This window comes from Pecten maximus, chromosome 9 (genome assembly GCF_902652985.1).
Source record: "Pecten maximus chromosome 9, xPecMax1.1, whole genome shotgun sequence".
In the NCBI taxonomy this organism is placed as follows: Eukaryota; Metazoa; Mollusca; class Bivalvia; order Pectinida; family Pectinidae; genus Pecten; species Pecten maximus.
The window spans coordinates 25,182,973-25,202,582 of NC_047023.1; the positions used below are offsets into that span (position 1 = coordinate 25,182,973).

At 35.5% G+C, this 19,610-nt stretch overlaps 1 protein-coding gene across 1 annotated transcript in view; it reads left to right on the top strand.

The window, feature by feature from the left end:
* LOC117334528 overlaps positions 1 to 16,689 on the top strand; it is a 35,421-nt gene extending 18,732 nt beyond the window's left edge. The window contains exons 3-4 of the mRNA XM_033894211.1: positions 11,492 to 11,577; positions 12,706 to 16,689. Of these exons, the coding sequence (XP_033750102.1) occupies positions 11,492 to 11,577; positions 12,706 to 12,932 (313 nt within the window). The 3' untranslated portion in view covers positions 12,933 to 16,689. The remainder of the gene's footprint in view (positions 1 to 11,491; positions 11,578 to 12,705) is intronic.
* The last annotated feature ends 2,921 nt before the right edge of the window (positions 16,690 to 19,610 follow it).

Here is a 19,610-nt window from a genome sequence, read left to right on the forward strand (position 1 = left end):
AGACCAAGTTAGGTAGATAACTCTCAACTCGAAAGTGCTCTTGTCTGTGTGTTTGTGTTATGTTTTGATTAGCTCTGATACTGTTACAATTTTACCCATGGTATAAATATCTATGATTAAACATAATTAACTTAAAGTTTGTGTTCTACACCATTGCGACCTGGTGATAAACTGACAGTTTCTACAGTACATCAACTTTTGCTCCTAAATGTTCATACGAGCCGCAATTCGTCTGGTTTTCAAAACTCAATAAAACAACTATAACCTTAAGTCGATACAATGATTTATCAATTCAATTAAATATATACATGTAAATACCTTTGCCAGTACCCTTGCTTATTATGTTTCTTCAAGCTTCCTCCAACTAGGAGCATATGAAAATGTCTGTCACTTTTCGCCATCGCAATATGAACTTTGCAGTTGAGGGGCACTGAAGACATCGCTCTCGTCATATGACCTCGGGTGTGTGACCCCATCATCTGTAGGCATAATCGTCATATGGCATAAGCTGCTGTGTGAAGCCATAATATATAGATACCATCATCATATGACATTAGCGGTTGAGGGGGCCACATCATCTGTAGACATCGTGGTCACATGACATTAGCTGTGTTGGACGCCATCATCTGTGAACACCGTCGTCATGTGACATTAGCGGTTGAGGGGGCCAAATCATCTGTAGACATCGTGGTCACATGGCATTAGCTGTGTTTGACGCCATCATCTGTAGACACCGTCTTCATGTGACATTAGCTGTGTTGGACGCCATCATCTGTGAACACCGTCGTCATGTGACATTAGCGGTTGAGGGGGCCACACCATCTGTAGACATCGTGGTCACATGGCATTAGCTGTGTTGGACGCCATCATCTGTAGACACCGTCTTCATGTGACATTAGCTGTGTTGGACGCCATCATCTGTGAACACCGTCGTCATGTGACATTAGCGGTTGAGGGGGCCACATCATCTGTAGACATCGTGATCACATGACATCATCTGTGAACACCGTCGTCATGTGACATACAGCTGTGTTTGACGCCATCATCTGTGAACACCGTCGTCATGTGACATTAGCTATGTTTGACGCTATCATTTGCAGATACCGTCGTCCTGACATTAGCTTTCGCGTGGCTTTGCCATAATACGTAACAAAAAATAAAACCAAAAACACAAAAATGAAAACAATTTTATTGGATTAGATACAGGACGTATGATTGTTATAACTTATAACCAAGAGTGTAACTGTTATAAAAGTGTTCGCAAGTGTAGGCACAGCACATTTGGAGCTCATGAAGCAGCAGTTATTTAGAATCGATACCCTGGATTTTGCAGCTCTTTTATTTGACTTCTTAATTGATTTTCGCAGAATTCGGACCTAAAGGGAGACATTAGTTTTTTTTTCACTGGGGAGGTACATGGTCTGTGTATGATTGTTAAGTGAGCTATACAATCTAGGTCTTTGTCGTAATAAGTAGTGACGTGTTAAACAGTGGTTATACATGGTCATGAGGGTCAGTTCGTTGCGTGTTGAATTACCATCGAATCTTCTGATCTGTGAAAGAAACTACAGAGAATACAGTTATGTGGTATACCAACTACACAGAGATACATGGGTATGGCCGGGAACTAAACTAATCATCCATCATCCTCTCTCCAGCACTCACCATCCGGGGGGACAAATCTAAGAATCCTTTACCCCGTCCTCATCACCATCCCGGGGAAAAACTAATTATCCTTTACCCCCTACTCATCACTCACCATCCCTGGGGACAAATGTAATCTTCCTTTACCCCTACCGATCACCAACCAACCCGGGGGGTCAAAACTAATCATCCATCACCCCCTCCTCATCACCCACCGACCCAGCTGACAAATCTTATCATTCCTCACATCACCCGCCATCAGGGGACACAACTAATCATCTATCACCCCTTTCCATCAGCCGCCATCCGGGGACAAAACTAATCATCTATCACCCCTTTCCATCAGCCACGATTCCGACGGACAAAAGTAAACAGCCATCACCCCCTTCCCATCTCTCGCCGCCCCGGGGGACAAAAAAAAAGAGTCATTTATCTCCCCCTGCCCATCTCCCACCGCCTCGGGGGACAAAACAAATTATCTACACTCACTCCAAAACTCTGGAGGAGGATTATCTTCCGTTGATGTTGTATAGATACATGGCGGTATACAAGTATTGTCCAGTGTATATAATGAGTATTCATCGTCAAAGATACATACAAGATCATTTAATACGACGAAACGGAACGAGTTCAAACTGATTAAATTTAATGACTTAGCACATTCGGAATGTCAAACAATTGTTAATGAAGGTTATGACAACATGCATAGTTTAAAGTTGTAATTGATGTTCACCATTTTTGTAATTATCATAATGCTGCACAATTTATTCTAAATCGATAACCAATTCAAGACTAGTTGAAGGGTATTTGTATGATTTTGTATTAACCATGTAATAGACTCATATTGGTATCAAACATAATAGATATTTTGATTCCATTCATTTCCATGATAAAAGAGCTTGTATTTGGCTACATAAACTGATTTCTGATAACGGAGAGAATCATGGTACCTTACACGGCGTTTGTAGCTCGGGACTCGGGGCAGCAGCCAAGCACTGCGATCAATTACTTCTATCGCATTCGACTTTCATGTCTTGCCATATGATTTTCTCTTCAAATCTACTTTTATTTTCACAAAAGGCGCTGTGCCCGAAAGGATATAAAAAGGCGGATAATGAACCTCGGCATACAGTATAATGCAATTAAGAATCATATCAAAAGACCCTCGCAATGGTAATATTAGATCCGGCATGGTTTCTTCTATAGTAAGGAACCCGGAAAGAATATCCCAGGGAAAACCGGAAGTTCCGGAGGAATAAGTATTTCGTTTATGACGTGTAGCTTATACCTGTTGTAGTCGGACCCTAATTTGTATTATATTCATGCGGGGATAGACATCTATATATAGTTATTAAATTGCCTTGAATCTATGGGAAGCCGTGTTGTCATTTATTCGCGGAGCAATGTTGATCCAGTGTTTTACCAAATTATATCTGATATCTTATATAAAATATAAGATATCTTTTATGCTTATGAGATATCTTATATGTTTATACGACATCTTATTTAAAGTTTAGAAGATATCTTGTATAATATTTAAGATATCTCATAAAATATATAAGATATCTTATATCTTTTATAAGATATCTTATAAACTTTTCTTTATAAGATATCTTATATAACATATAAGATATCTTATATATTATATAAGATATATTATATAATATATAAGGTATCTTATATCTTTTATAAGATATCTCATAAACTTGTATTTATGAGATATCTTATAAAGTATACAAAATTAAGATATCTCATAAAAGATATAAGATATCTTATATAATATATAAGATATCTTATAAAGAACGAGATTCTCGTGAGACCGGTAAAACATAAAAGTTCGAGAATGACTGCTCCCTCTGTAAGGTAACTTCCGTTTTGTTTGAAGGCACGTGGAACATTCACAATCAACCCTCTGTCGCGATCACGATCGGCTACGCACGGTGCAGATGCCGTGTTCGAGCAAACATGAATATATGGCAATTATAAATCTGTTTTAAACAATTTTATGTAGTTTCAGCTTCATCTCGGCTCTTTCATCGTGTAGGGGAGAGTTCATTATCTCAAATTAAAATCTCGTTCTTTATAAGATATCTTATAATCGATTTATATAAGATATCTTATATAATCGATTTATATAAGATATCTTATATAATTTCCTTTATAAGATATCTTATATAATATATAAGATATTTCATATAATATATAAGATATCTTGTATAAATCTTATTTAATTTTCTTTATAAGATATCATATCTTTTATGAGATATCTTATATATTTTATTAGATATCATATATTTCATAAGATATCTTATAAAGAAAAGTTTATAAGATATCTCATTTAGTATATAAGATATCTTATAAAGTTTATAAGAAATCTTATATAATTGTATAAGATATCTTATATAATTAATTTGGTAAAATCCTGGATCAACGTTGCTCCTTGAATAAATGACAACTTGGCTTGTCATATGAATCACCAATAATCATATCTACCAAGCGAATTTCGCCTGAAATAGTTTTTTTGAGATTTTGAAATAGATGAAAGTCTGATGGAGCGTGATCAGGTGAAAAAGGTGGTTGCCCAATCAATTTAAAGCCACAATCGTAGATGGCAGCCATGGCAATGACAGACTTGTGAACAGGAGCATTGTCCTGATGGAATAGCACACTTTTAGTGAGCTTTTCGCTGCGCTTAAGTTTAATATTTTCCCGGAACTGCCTCAGAAGTGAAGCATAGTATGTGCCATTGATTGTTTGCCCCTTTTGGAGATAACCTTCCCAGCTGATGGAACAGTCTTTGCCTTCTTTGGCGGGGGAGAACTTTTTTATGCAAATATATGATCACAGCTCCTTCACCGATTTCGTCCATTTTGCAAAAGCCGATTGGCTTGTTTACTTAAGAGTGCTACCTCGTCGATATAAACTAACCAAATGAGACCAGTCTATGGGTACACGGCCGTATATAGTCAAAGAATAGTAGGACTTTAAACAGAACATTATTGAGTACCTCCTTCAACACGAGGCTCGATCATCCCTCGTACCTGTAAATTGTATACCAATATATAGGGAACTCTTCACAATACCATTTTATATAATCTTTACGAAGTAGGTATATATCTAACAGGAAGGAGTAATAAAACATTTTTCCCGCGCAAGGGCTCGAATAGGCGACCTCTTTACGCCGTAACCATGCCAACACTGAAGAGAAACTACCACCACCCTTAGCTAGTAAGGTGCCCATATTCTCCAATTCTTCGCCATCACCACAACCCGGATTCGTTTATTCCAACGAAGCCTCTGAATCAACAGCCTTACATTTGGAGTTGTCAATGACATCAAAACTATTCTGCCCTCACTGATGCTCTAACTAGTCACTTTCTAAAGCATTCAACACAGTTGACATCAGATCTCTAATAGGTAGGGAAAATGAAAACTACATTGTATTCTGCCGTCACTGATGCTCAAACCAGTCACTCTCTAAAGCGTTTAACCCAGTTGACATCAGATCTGTAATAGGTAGGAGAAATGAAAACTATTCTGCCCTCACTGATGCTCAAACTAGTCACTTTCTAAACCGGACACCATGCTTCAAAGTTGAAGGGCAATTTTATGGCGACTGTACATTCCGCTTCTACACATATATGAGAGGGTGCTGACCTTCCTGAGGAACAATATGCGGTAGTTTGGTCGCTACTCTATACAAACTGGGTCACTTCAGGACGTTAACCAAAGTGTGGAGTCAATAAATCAGTGAAAGTGTATCACACATTTCATTTAATGTTATGAATTGTCTAAGCAGCGTAAAAATATTGATTTTTAACCAAATGTAAGCTTTACACGATCTTCAAACGACGTTATGCAAAGCCGTTTTGTTGGTTGTTTTGTTTTATTCTTTTACCATAGTATATATGACCATATCTGTATGGTTTTGTGTTTATTGTCAGTTTAGAAAATAATTTCAAAATAAAAAGGATATTGTTTTTCTTCAGGAAAGGAAAACAAATAATAACCCGACAGTCAGCTGACATCTGAATTGACTTCTTTAGCCAAGCCGTTGTGTTGGCCGCGCTGTTACAATATAATGGTGTAAGACTTTAAGTTGGTGTCTCCGCTGGGATAGCCATCCGAACTTCGATACTTTGTTTCAGTTACTTTCACAATTCTGATTTGTTATCCTTGTTTCGTTTATTTAACTTGAAGTATTGTGGCCCATACGTTTGGACATAAACACATCTATTTCAACAACTGTATTGTTATGTAAGCCAGTAGTTAGAGCATTGACAATGGGCGTAACTGATGATAGTATCATAGAAACATTTTAACAGCATATATAAAATTTGTATTAGTAGGGATAGACAATTGGTACATAATTGGAGCCGAGTACCAAGAAACATTTATTTCAGCGGTAAATATACTATTTGTAAGTTGAAGGATAGACAATCAGATATCGTTATTCGGTATGGTATAACGAAAACTCACAATGAACATATCATCAGTTATTAATCTGATGTCTGCTCTACCATTGTGATTAATCGTTAGAAACAAACCGTTTACAATTAGCATTGTTATAGATTCCGTACATCATTGAGGACAATATACCATTGTATTATGTCCAGTTACTGTCACTCTAAATTACCATAGAACCATTAAGGATATATATAAATATAGAAATATCTATAAACCCAAATGATCCAGGAAAATAAAGATATACAGGTGTAGTTCAAAGAATCAATATCCATTTCAAAGAAATATGTATATCAATTTTGATAGAGAGAAGAAGAGATGTGCTTTTACCTTATTTAATATCTTTAAACATTTCTCGGACATCTTTCACAAAACAGAAATAGTTTGAAAGATTTGTATGCATCTTTAAATGAAAATGTTAAATACATACATATGAAGTGTATATGAAGAGGATTCTTCGAAGCGTCTCTAAAAGAAATAGATATCTGTTAAAAAAATATATATCTCAAACATATAAATATATCTTTAAACATGACGTCATATATATATATATGTTTGTGTTTATCTTTTAATGATGACATATATATCGTAATTAGGTGTGTGTGTGGTGGTGGTAGTGGGGAGGGGGGTGGGGGGGGGGGGGGGTGGCATTACCGGCCACTGTATTTATCTAAAACCGCAATACAATAACTTATGGTCATTACGAGTTTGCCGTGCTTTAAAAGTTTTGTTATGGTAATCAGAAAATTTATGCATTTACAGCTTTATTTGTACTTTAACATTAAGATATATATTAAACATATCTATCACAAGAAGAAACTACTGACATCCTACTTCCTGCCATGTCCAATGGAAATGTATTTCTTAATTCTTCAATATATTCTTCAATTCTTTAATTTATGCATTTACAGCTTTATTTGTACTTTAACAATTAAGATATATATTAAACTTATCTATCTCAAAAGAAGAAACTTCTGACATCCTACTTCCTGCCATGTCCAATAGAAATGTATTTCTTAATTCTTCAATGAAGATTATCTGCCTAAGAGTATTGATGTGGTTGTCCTTGTAAAGCCATTATCTTCCTAATTGTCTTAGTCGGTGGCACTTAGTGGTGAGACGGATTAGGATGTTCCTGGAACCTGTTCGCATTAGTCACATCCCCGCCATTTGTCTTCCCCTCATAATCAATGGCCTTCTCTGTACTCATATCGCGGGGAATTTCCACTGTCGTAATTTCACGCTGATGAATGGTATTTTTCCGTTCTTGGTTTTTAGATCGTTTAAATATTAAATCAAAACGAAGTAGCGCGCTCGGTTGTACAGCTGATTTGTACTTGGCGCTGTGGGGGTATTTCACTCCATAAGATGATTTTTTTAGTCTTCTCCAAAAGTCGACTGCTTTTTCTGATAAATTGAACAGAGTACCCTTGTTGTGGTATGTTGTAACATGATAGATCTTCACTGTTCGCTTCCATCTGGTTTTGATCTCGAGTGTATGTAAAATGGAGTCTGGGTTCAGTAAGCTATGTGCAAATATGTATAGCGAAAACAAAATGTTAAATATTCACCTATATATTACACTTATTTTCTAACATTGGAATGCATTTCTATACTCGTAAATTATAAAATTTCCCTTATAACGTCAAGTTTTCTTTGTTTTGTGATCCATTCATTAAACACCAAACAGCACGTCACGTGACACGTATACTGCTTGATTTATGATTTGATGGGCACTGATTTATGCTTTGAAGCAACAGAAACGATAAGAGCAGACAATCCCATACATCAGACATTTTATATAAGATAAATGTATTCTAGCGCTATACTTAACTCACTATGGTGGCATACATGACTACCGTCGTCATATGATGTAAGATTGTTTTGGTTACGTTAAAATGATTTGTAGAATACAATTATTCAATGTTTTGAATATGAAGTACACGGTTGTAACGTTAACCCTAGCCCAGAACAATATAATTCAAAAGTGATGTAGAACTCCGTATACTACTAAAGTATCATAATACAATAGAACGAATCAGAGATATCACGCCGAATGAGATACACCGTAACATCAACTCTAGTAGTATAGTTTATTGGTGTCTACTATCAGTTTCAATTCCATTCAATTCAGTTGTATTCCTTAAGTTTGATAACTTATTGGACATCTATACAACACTACTTGCAAGTTTTATACATATATGATTTTTTTTGCACATACAATTTCAGAAATTCAGTCACCTCCGATCAAATTAAGACACACAGATGTATCCTATTGTAAAAAAAAGCATGGCAGGATGTCAGTAACCCCGTACAGTAGTGTAGTGAGGATGTCAGTAACCCCGTACAGTAGTGTAGTGAGGATGTCAGTAACCCCGTACAGTAGTGTAGTGAGGATGTCAGTAACCCCGTACAGTAGTGTAGTGAGGATGTCAGTAACCCCGTACAGTAGTGTAGTGAGGATGTCAGTAACCCCGTACAGTAGTGTAGTGAGGATGTCAGTAACCCCGTACAGTAGTGTAGTGAGGATGTCAGTTAACCCGTACAGTAGTGTAGTGAGGATGTCAGTTACCCCGTACAGTAGTGTAGTGAGGATGTCAGTAACCACGTACAGTAATGTAGTGATGATGTCAGTAACCCCGTACAGTAGTGTAGTGAGGATGTCAGTAGCCCCGTACAGTAGTGTAGTGAGGATGTCTAACCCCGTACAGTAGTGTAGTGAGGATGTCAGTAACCCCGTACAGTAGTGTAGTGAGGATGTCTAACCCCGTACAGCAGTGTGGTGAGGATGTCAGTAACCCCGTAAGTAGTGTAGTGAGGATGTCAGTAACCCCGTACAGTAGTGTAGTGAGGATGTCAGTAACCCCGTACAGTAGTGTAGTGACGATGTCTAACCCCGTACAGTAGTGTAGTGACGATGTCTAACCCCGTACAGTAGTGTAGTGAGGATGTCTAACCCCGTAGTGTAGTGAGGAAGGCCCCCGTCGACAACATGGATACTTATAGATGAATGTCGATCATGAAGTATGAGTATATGCTAGGCCACATTAAGTATTACCAAAGTGGCAGGATGGATTGATCTCATGCAGGAATCTGCTGTCATTCTCGAGAACATGATTCTTCCTTTCAGTAACACACATTTCAATGCGTGACTACTATCTCATCCTGAAACATTATCAGATATGTTTCTGTTATTCGGATATATGCTATTACGTAACAAAGGTTTTCTATCGGAGTTTCTCCATTTACTCTAAAATATCTGTCTTTATTCATTTATCGTCGGAACTGACAGACATATTTTCTAAATGATTTGAAGGGTAGATTCGATCCGTATCAATGATACATGATACACGTACATTTCTTGTGCACATGTCTTCAATTGTTGTTTGACCTCATGCCATCTTATATCACTTGATCCCTTGGTGTAAGCTTGTTGCAGTCTGCAGTCTCTTTTCCAGCGAATCTCCAATGTATCATCATTTTGAGCAAGATAAGCCTTTTAAATCCCTTAAACATCCCTCACCACCAGAATTTAACCTTCCAGATCCCTAAAACATCCCTACTGACACCAGAATTTAACCTTCCAGATCCCTAAAACATTCCGACTGACACCATAATTTAACCCTCCAGACTCCTAAAACATTCCTACGGACACCATAATCTAACCTTCCAGACCCCTAAAACATTCCTACTGACAGCAGAATTTACTTCCCAGACCCCTTAAAAATCCCTACCGACACCAACATTTAACCTTTTTCGTAATAAACGTATCACAGTCTATGGATCAGAAATAGATATGATTTGATTCAGTAGAACTAAAATTAATTGAACTGCATCACACAGTTGTTTCGTCCTTCTAGGACTCGTCAGTGATAAAAGGGACATCACACAGCTGTTTCGTCCTTCTAGGACTCGTCAGCCATGCTAGATACATAATACAGCTGTTTCGTCCTGCTAGGACTCGTCCGTGATTCCATGGTCCTATGGTGATGATAGGGACATCATACAACTGTTCTGGCCTGCTAGGACTCGTTCGTGATTCCATGGTCCTATGGTGATGATAGGGTGCGACCAAAAATAAAACTGGAATTACATCAAAAGCAATTTCAAACTCTGGATGGGAAGGTGCAAAATACCAATAATTTATTCAATAAATTTGATAATTTCAATAGATTTGATCATTTTCAATATTACATTTCAAAATCACATTAAGTATATCTCACCATCTGAATGAAACCACCAAACACCAGTGACAATCTATATTGCACGGTGTTTGTAATTGTGCGTTTCACGTAACATATCCCACTTGTATAGTGCTATCGGAGCTTGAAGAGAAGAAAACTAGTTTCTCTTCAGAAATTTCACACTTTATGATCATTAACGTCCAGCAGAAATATGAGTTGTCATATAACAATATTTCTCTGTGATATGGAATAACAATGATTGTTACGCTTTGTTTTCCCATTATCGTTATTGTCCCAGACAAACACGATAATGGGGGCTGAACCTCGAGGAGCACGCCACCTAATATGTTTGTCTGTTAATATAACCGGAAGCTATCGATTCTGTTCCTCTGAACACTGAAGTTAATGTAATTTACAGGGAATAAATAGTACCGCGCGATCAAAATACATGGGAAACGTCTGGTAGTAAGTATAGGCGACTTTGGGATATCAAAATCTAAATATCGGCATATTACCGTCACACGCGGTTTATGTTATGGCCAAAAATATGTTGTTTTGTCTGACATATACTAAAATAGGTACTTCCTCAGATATAAACCTACCAATAATCGTATTTATCGCATAAATCGCCAAACACTGAAACGCTAATACACATGTAAAAAGGAGCTGCTTTATGGAATAAGTTTTTTTCATTTTTGAATGAATTATTTTTGTCTTCACCTTGAGTGAATTATTAAGTAGACTAATGCTACAATCATCAATGTAATAAGGTGGCAGAAATCCTCTTACCTAGGTCGACAAAGAAAAAGTAGGCAAATACATGAATCCTCAAATCCATACTTAGGTATATACTTAAAAAAAACCTTCCACATCATATGAGATATCTGATGCTTTCTTCTAGAAGATCAGTTGTCATTGCATTGTCGAATCGAGTAATCGCTACTGCTATGTGTCTGTCCTCGTGACGTAATCAATTAAGATATATTTATATGCTTGTGTGATGTAATAAATTATGTGTTTCGTATAGGTGGGTGTGACGTAATCAATTATGTGGTGTGTATATTGGTGTGACGTAATCAATTATGTGGTGTGTATATTGGGGTGACGTAAATTATGTGGCGTGTGTATGTTGGTGTGTCGTAATCTATTCTTTTGTATGTATATGTTGGTGTGACGTAATCAATACTGTTTTATTTTAGGGCTGCCAAGTTCCTAAGGGAGTGCTCCAGCAGTCGTGTGATCGCAGTACTCGGATTTTTCGTCGCCCTTCCAGCTTTTCTCATAAGTATGTCAGCATTTACATGGACAACCTATACACTACTTATATAGAAGTTACACAACATGTGGTCGTTGTATATGGCCTTTCTTTCACTCGAGTAAGTTATTTTACAAAAGTTTCAAAACACTACCTTTTTTTTGTAACTTTGGAAAAATAACTAACGAGAGGGTTAGAAATACCATATACAACAACCACGAGTTGTGTGACTTGTTTCTACCACAATAGAAATACCATATACAACAACCACGAGTAGTGTGACTTGTTTCTACCACAATAGAAAAGCTATTCAGTGGATGAATTGACCTATTTATGTCAATTTGTATTCTTTTCACAATATCAGAGTGTGGTGTAAGGATATGACCTAAATCAAAATATAGCTAACTAATATGCAAACTGACAATGTATGGCAATATTACAATTAATTACTAATTATAAGATATAGTAAGAAAGTTTATTCTGTTTATACATTATCAAGAAAATTACAGAAACAACTGCGAACTACTTCTCTTGCGTTATCATTTCCTAGACATCGTGAAGCGGCCTTCGCCTTCAAGTGTTAGCCAAATAATCGCATTTAAAGTGATGGAAAAATAAACGAGGTCAAATTTTTCACAACTCTTTCAGAGTTTATTTAACGTGTGGTATAAACTGAATGTTATTCAACGGTTGTGATGATTATGGCATACCTAGGGAGTTGAATAACACTCGCCTATTGTGGTAGAAATAATCTTTAGCTACTCCAATGTGATGTAAATTAATGAAGAAACAGAATGGCTAGGAAGTTAACTTTACTGCTCAAGCTATATATGACCTCAAGTTATATAAGTTTAAAGTTAATATCCGGTAGTCAGAGATGCTTGGTCAACATATACGAAAGACAAATTAAAATGCTGTCACAAATTAAATTGAAAGGAAGGTATCATCATATCAAAACCTCAAATTAACCAGTCAATATGAACCTATCAGATTTAACTAATGAAATTCTAACAACAACCTATCAAATGACAGATAAATATGTAGCTTTCCCTATATTCATGTTCCGTTCATTGTGAATCAGTCTTCTATGTACTGTTAGTGAGTTTCCGATAATATCCACACCCACATGCCGTATTCCTATATTCTCTATATTCACAGCACTTATCCTATTTGTGGTGCTGAGGCTGGACTCGACACCTGCTGTCACCGCCACTGTCATAATGTCACTCGGCGTCCTCTTTGGAATTCTCAGTGTCATGCAGAACACCTACCACTGGCACTACGAAGTATCACGTGCTGCAGATGGACTTCCGGTGTACGACACGAATTTACAGAAATCTCTACAAGAGCGGAAACCAAGAAATGAGCTAAACACTCTTGTTTGATAAATGCTTTCATTATAGTTTTGCTTAATGTTGCTGTATCATACCAATGCTCAAAAAAGCAATGTGAGATATTCTGTCCATCCCAAATCGGACAGTGCGCATGCGCTCCCGTAACCGGAAATACTGTGCATACAAGATGACTTGTTGCTGCAAAAAAGAATACTTCTATTCAAGAATGAACTGGTTTGTTTTTATGTTACATGTATTGTGGTTGTTTGGAAATGTACTGAAAGAATAGTGAAAGTGGAAGATTGTTGACAGTTCAATAATGATCTAGAGTAAACATGGTTCTTCAATTAAAAAACAAGTATACACACGTTTATTAAATGCAAAATCTAATTTGAAATATCACTTTGAACAGTCACATTTTCATCGATTTTTGGTGGTGTCACATCATGTGTAGGTTAACCTTTGTTGTATGAAGTGTCTTTGCTGAAGAAGAAGAAAATGTGTCTTTCAAGCAGTATTTGGTAGCGATGAACGGAGCTCGAGGTCTGTCTGCTATCGATCCGTAACACAACCAAAACTTCAGTGGATTGCTGATCCTAATTTAGACGGATTGCATATCTCGGCAGAATGGATGAGTTTCGGTGTAATCTGGATTGTAAGGTGCCATAAAAACACCAGTGAATTGTGTCATAGCGATGCATGCATATTTTGTAAGTTGTAATTAATACATTTAGACTCATTTTATCTTGAATTGTCCAAACAGTGTACATATATGTGTATTATTTAATTGTTTTTACAGAAATATTCTTAGCAACAGACACTTATAGCAAAGTATCCAGTATTTTGACAAAACTCAAAAGGGTATAGTAACTGAAAATAGACTTCTTAAGGTGTTAATGTAGAAGACCTTAGTCTTCTATTTCTCTAGTAGACGAAACCTGCAATAGGATTTGCTTTACCCACTTACATTGTCTTGCTTTTAGAAAATGGAAATCTAGTTTAATCATTGAAATGTTTAGAATTCTGATGATATGTCTTTGTCATTTATGTCTACACAAAATACGTGGGAAATCAAGAAACAGCCGTGAAAATAAACCTGCAACATTATTCAAGATATTAATTTTGTAATGATCAGATTCATTATAAGAAAAAAATATGTATGATAGGTTTTTTTGCCGTGTAGATACCACATATTACAAACGCTTCTGACTATGTCTTGTTTTAAAACTCATTTAAACTAACTAAGATAGGGAAGGCAGTTCATGGCTTATATCTAGATTTTTTTTATACTTTTTTCTTTCTGATGAAGATTTTAATTCGATTTAACTCAAAGTGAGTTGTTTAATGCCGTCAGTGTAATTCGTTAGATGGAACAGTCAGGTTGATGATAAATGCTGTTCCAATAGCTGTACCTATGACAGAAATACGATCGTTGTCAGTTACACACATCAAATTGTATTTATTTCTAAAGTATTTATGCCGTTACATTGCCATTCACGTGTAAATATATGCTAACGGGCTTCTTCTCGTACGTCATACACGTTTCTGTCATATAAATATGCACGTACCTCTGTTTCTATAATACTCAATGCAGACTTTCATCATATGCAATGGACGCCATCAATAGCAGCGACGAGCACAATGCATGTTTTCTCTAGGAAATGGTTCATGTATTTATGCAAATTATTGTTTTCACTTGTTTAAGGAATTAGCACACTTGCGCACAAATTTAGATACTTTTATTTTTTATCTTTATGGTAAACATATTAATCTGACTACCACGTTTGGCAAAACATTTTAAATCAAACTATATTTCTGTAACAAGTTATGAACGGCGTATCAAACTGTCAATCTACCATCCACGAAATACACAAAAATGGGAAAAAACGTAAATCCAACCAATAAAGGAAGTTCGATCTCTCTAGTCGACATTGTAGCACATAACTATAAAAATATCAATTATAAGTGAATAACTTTAAATTAATATCAAAGTATATTAAAAGTTGTTGAAAGAGACAATAGATCACATATATATCAACGTGTAGGGCCTTAACCTGCGTGAACACAATGTGTGGTGTAGGGCTAAACCTGCGTGAACACAATGTGTGGTGTAGGGTAAAGCCTTTACACAAATCAGTAATAAGATATGTATGTAAAACGTTAGTTAGAATGTAACAATATGAGTTTACATATCACATGTACCTATGTATATATTGTTAAGGAATCGTATAATGTAGGCTAACACGTGGAGACATTAGAAAGCACAAGTATACCTTAGTCATACTTATATGAAAAGTATATTTAAGAATGCAAGCTTGTGAATGCTGTGTTGCGCTCAATCACACGTAGATATATATATTACTGTGAAGTTATCCGTTGGAATGAAGTTATTTTCCGATGGATGCATTTTTTCACTGTTTCATTGAAAAAGGAAGGTTTTTTTCGGAGAAATGAATCACGATCAAAATATTTCTTTATCTTGAAGGTAATAGTTTTTCATGACTTTATTATATATATATGAGAATAGAAAACAAAAAAAAACAAAAAAGAAACATTTTACAGTATATAATATGGGTTACTATTCTTTTAATTACAAGTTATGAAGATAACACATTATACCTTCATTCATACGAGTAACATATTGTGAGAAACCATAATGGACGCTCAACTTCTTACATTATCATGTATTCCACGTCGAAATGATGAATACTTGGTCGCTTCTATGATAACATTTTACTGAAAGATGATCAGTTTTAATTAAAGACGTGCGCTCTCCTTTATCATTTTTATATTAAAATGATTAGATCGTTTGTATCGTTACATATAATAGAGCCTTGATAAGGAATTTGAAGGGTATAAATAAATTGATAAGGTGCAATGTAATTTACCCATTTAGATTTTACTAGGTTTCGTGTTAAACAGTATACATTTGTTATTCCAATACTCTCTTAACTATGTGGCTTCATAAATTATCAAATTTGAAATATTGCAATGCAAACATCCCTTCTATCGCGAAAACATGTTTTTCTGTGGTTTTTTTTAAAAGTCCTCTTCTCAATACATCGACAATTAGCTACGTGACGATCAGAAGCAAATCCAACTGTTTCTTGTTAGTTCAGCTGTACAGCGATGGTGAAATGGAATGTGTAAGCAGTGAGTTCATGGGGACAAGAAGGTTATAAGCTAAGTAGGGTCGTCTGAACTCATTGACAAAGAGCATTTGATGGCGATTTAATACGGCTGTTTGTAAGACTGACATGGGTAATGGTGTTGTGATCATGAGAAAACATTCCTCTACAATATGTGTTCGCCCACAGTGTGGCAATCTATGTGATAACATGGCCACATGTATATTAAATAAATCTTGCCATAGTCATGCATGGAGTGATATTAATTAGGCAATTAGTCTAGTGTCATAATCACCATGTTAATCTCGCAAGAACATCAATAACTTTCTATTTCATTATTTCCATATAGTGTAAATCAGGATATTTTCCAGAGTAATTTATTTCGCGATGCTGGGTTTAATTTCGATTGGAATGGCTGATCGAAAGAAGGACGAAATTTCAATATGGGCTTAATCTATTTCTGGAAGCAATTAAATCTCGCGAGTGTGTATCAAAGTTAATTTCTCGGATATATAGTGATTTACAATATATGTCATACATGGAAATATATATCATGTTTAAGGTTTCATCATATATCTGGATTGAAACTGTATATTGATATAGAGTTTAAATTTTGCAGACCGTGGAAGTCGAATTTCGTACTATGTTATGCATCACTTGAAATAAAACTAAAGCTACCATTTTCGTGTTTTGTTTCATTACATATTGATAGGATACTCAATTCCGGAACTATTTTACAAGAGCTAGTGGTTATTTGAAAAATAGATGGAATAGGATAATAATTTAGTAAATCTGTTTGGCTAAAGGGTCGAGACAGTTGCTTTGAAAACATGGCAATATTTGGTTTTAATGTAGAGCAAATTAACGAAAATAGGTAATGATCGAAAATTTTGGAACTGCTTATAGGGACCAACCAACCTATTGTTTTCCCATAGACTTTAGTGTTAACGTTTTGGAGTATTTCATTCAAATTCTTGAATTCAATATGACAATTATGGTTTATAACAAAAGTTTAGGGTCTGATATAACACCTTATAAAAAAAAAAGTTGGGTCCTTCAGCTCAAATTTTCTCCTGGGTAGCCATTTTGAAAATGGGTGAATTTCGCGGTAAAAATTCTCAAAAATCTTAAATGTTTACCTGTTAACTATTGTTACCTGAACTTTTGGGGGAAAAATCAATCGGACTTACGAAATTTATATCAACATTTCTTATTGATAGTTACCTATCAGGCTACATATCTATTTTCTCACTTCATAACATACTGGCCAATCAGTGGCTGCCAGACATTTTATCCTTGGCTCAACTTTCTATACACAGGGGCTGTTTAATTTTTTTTTTTTAATTGGTTGGTTGTTCCCTATATTTGAACAAGGAAACCTTATTTTGCCTCTAGAAGTCGTCACAGGTTACATACGACAGGCTTATCATGTTATTTAAAACAACTAAGGACACTGGCATCAAAATAACGAAACTATACTCCATACTCAAAATGGTTAAACAAGAGGAAAATATTAACTAAAGTATAGATTTGTATGGAGATTCCTGAAAAAATTACAAGAATACGACAGGGTGTTCCGGACGAGTAAAGCTTCGTCGAAGGTACGAGCTGTCCAAATCTGTGTCAAATCCGGGTTTAGTCACAATCTCAAATAAGAATAGGGATAATGACAACGGAACAACTGGGCATATCAACAAGTATCGAACACGCCTCACTTCATATCGAACACGCCTCACTTCATATCGAACACGCCTCACTTCATATCGAACAAGGAAATAGAACAATTCCAAACGAGACCATTATGTCGACCATAAAATTGTCACATGGTCTTCATCAACTTCTCGAAACCTGGTGTTGTTCATTTAATTTCTCCGTAAGTACAACATGTAGTCGACATATGCTATTGTCATGATGGAAAAACGCCCTTAAATATCGAATCAGCTAAGACACATCGGGGATGTAGGGATGTTGCTATCTAGAAACGGAAAATAAACAATTACAAAATTGAAATCTTCACGCTTATGATAAAGTTTAGCTGTTTTTCACGTTGTAAGTAAAGATCGAGGAAAGCGGCTGATGTTGTGTCTTTTTTATGGTATTAACAAAAACGACATATGAGACCTTATAATATGACGTGGAGAACATGATATGAATATGTATTAGTTATTAGAACTGCAAATCTTCTGGATTCAAGTATAAAATAGGATGTATTTCCTACAAAGATAACTCCAAATACAATGCAAGTCAAAACATATATCGGAATATATACCTTTACAATACGACATGATGAAGTTATCAAGCAATTGGTCGGCGAAGGTTTACGTGACAAATATATTATTCTTCATCAAGACTTACTACCTAAAGGCTGGAAATTGTATCTGTGTAGATGTTGATGTATGGCTGTGCTGGAGGAAACTCAAGCCAATTTTGTCAAAGCTTAAATTAATCGTTGTTTACTTCCATGCATTGGTCCAAGAAAGATAACTCAGTATTATTATCCAACGGATAGACGTCCAAATGCTTAAAAGATAAACAGTGTATTTCCTTTATCAGTTTTCACAATTAGTTTTACAACGGAGATATGATGTGTTGTATTTGTCAGTAAGAATGTCCATACGCGGTGTTCAATAAACACTAAATAAATATCAAATTATCTTAAAAGTAAAATGGGTCTTGATTATTTTTCTTTTGCTTGGATAAATAAACAAATATAACGTCATTCTTTTAGTTTTCGTTCTGCGTTAAACACAGACGTAATCACTTAACATGAGTTAACCATAATGTAAAAATCTATTGATCATGTTAGTATAGGTAAACGTTATAATGCTTAGCATGTTTATCAAGTAAACTGCGATGATGAAAAATACATATGCCTAGCCTGGAGAGAGTAGTCATGTCACCCGTAATCATGTTATATTCCCGTCAACATGCTATATTCCCAAAATAATGTTATATTCCCAAAATAATATTATGTTCCCGCAATCATTATATATTCCCAAAATAATGTTATATTCCCGTAATCATGTTATATTCTCGTAATCATGTTATATTCCCGTAATCATGTTATATTCCCGTAATTATGTTATATCCCCGTAATTATGTTATATTTCAGTAATAATTTGATATTCCCGTAATTATATGATATTCCCGTAATTATATGATATTTCTATAATCCCATAAGTTCTTTATGTTGTAAACTATCGTTGCTTTACATTTACTTATACAACAACACACACCTGATTCTATAAAGATTTTATGACAAATTTGTCGATAAGGAAAAAGATGAACTAAAACGTAAGCATTGCTTATCAGCAATACGTCAAATGAGACGAGCCTAGAATACATATATCTTCTGTGAACGTGACTTATCCTAAACAGACTATCTTTAGACCAGGAAGAATGCAAATGTCGGATATAAACAGAAAAACACTCCCAGTGGTGTTTTTACTCGTAAGTGCAAGTTTTAAATTAATATGAAACCAGTTTAAAACGTTTGATAAATAAAGAGTTATAAGTCATAAAAAGCAAAGAATCAGTACCGCTCTATAGATAAGATAACTTGATATTAGCAATTTAGTTCAACTTGATATCTGTGAACTAG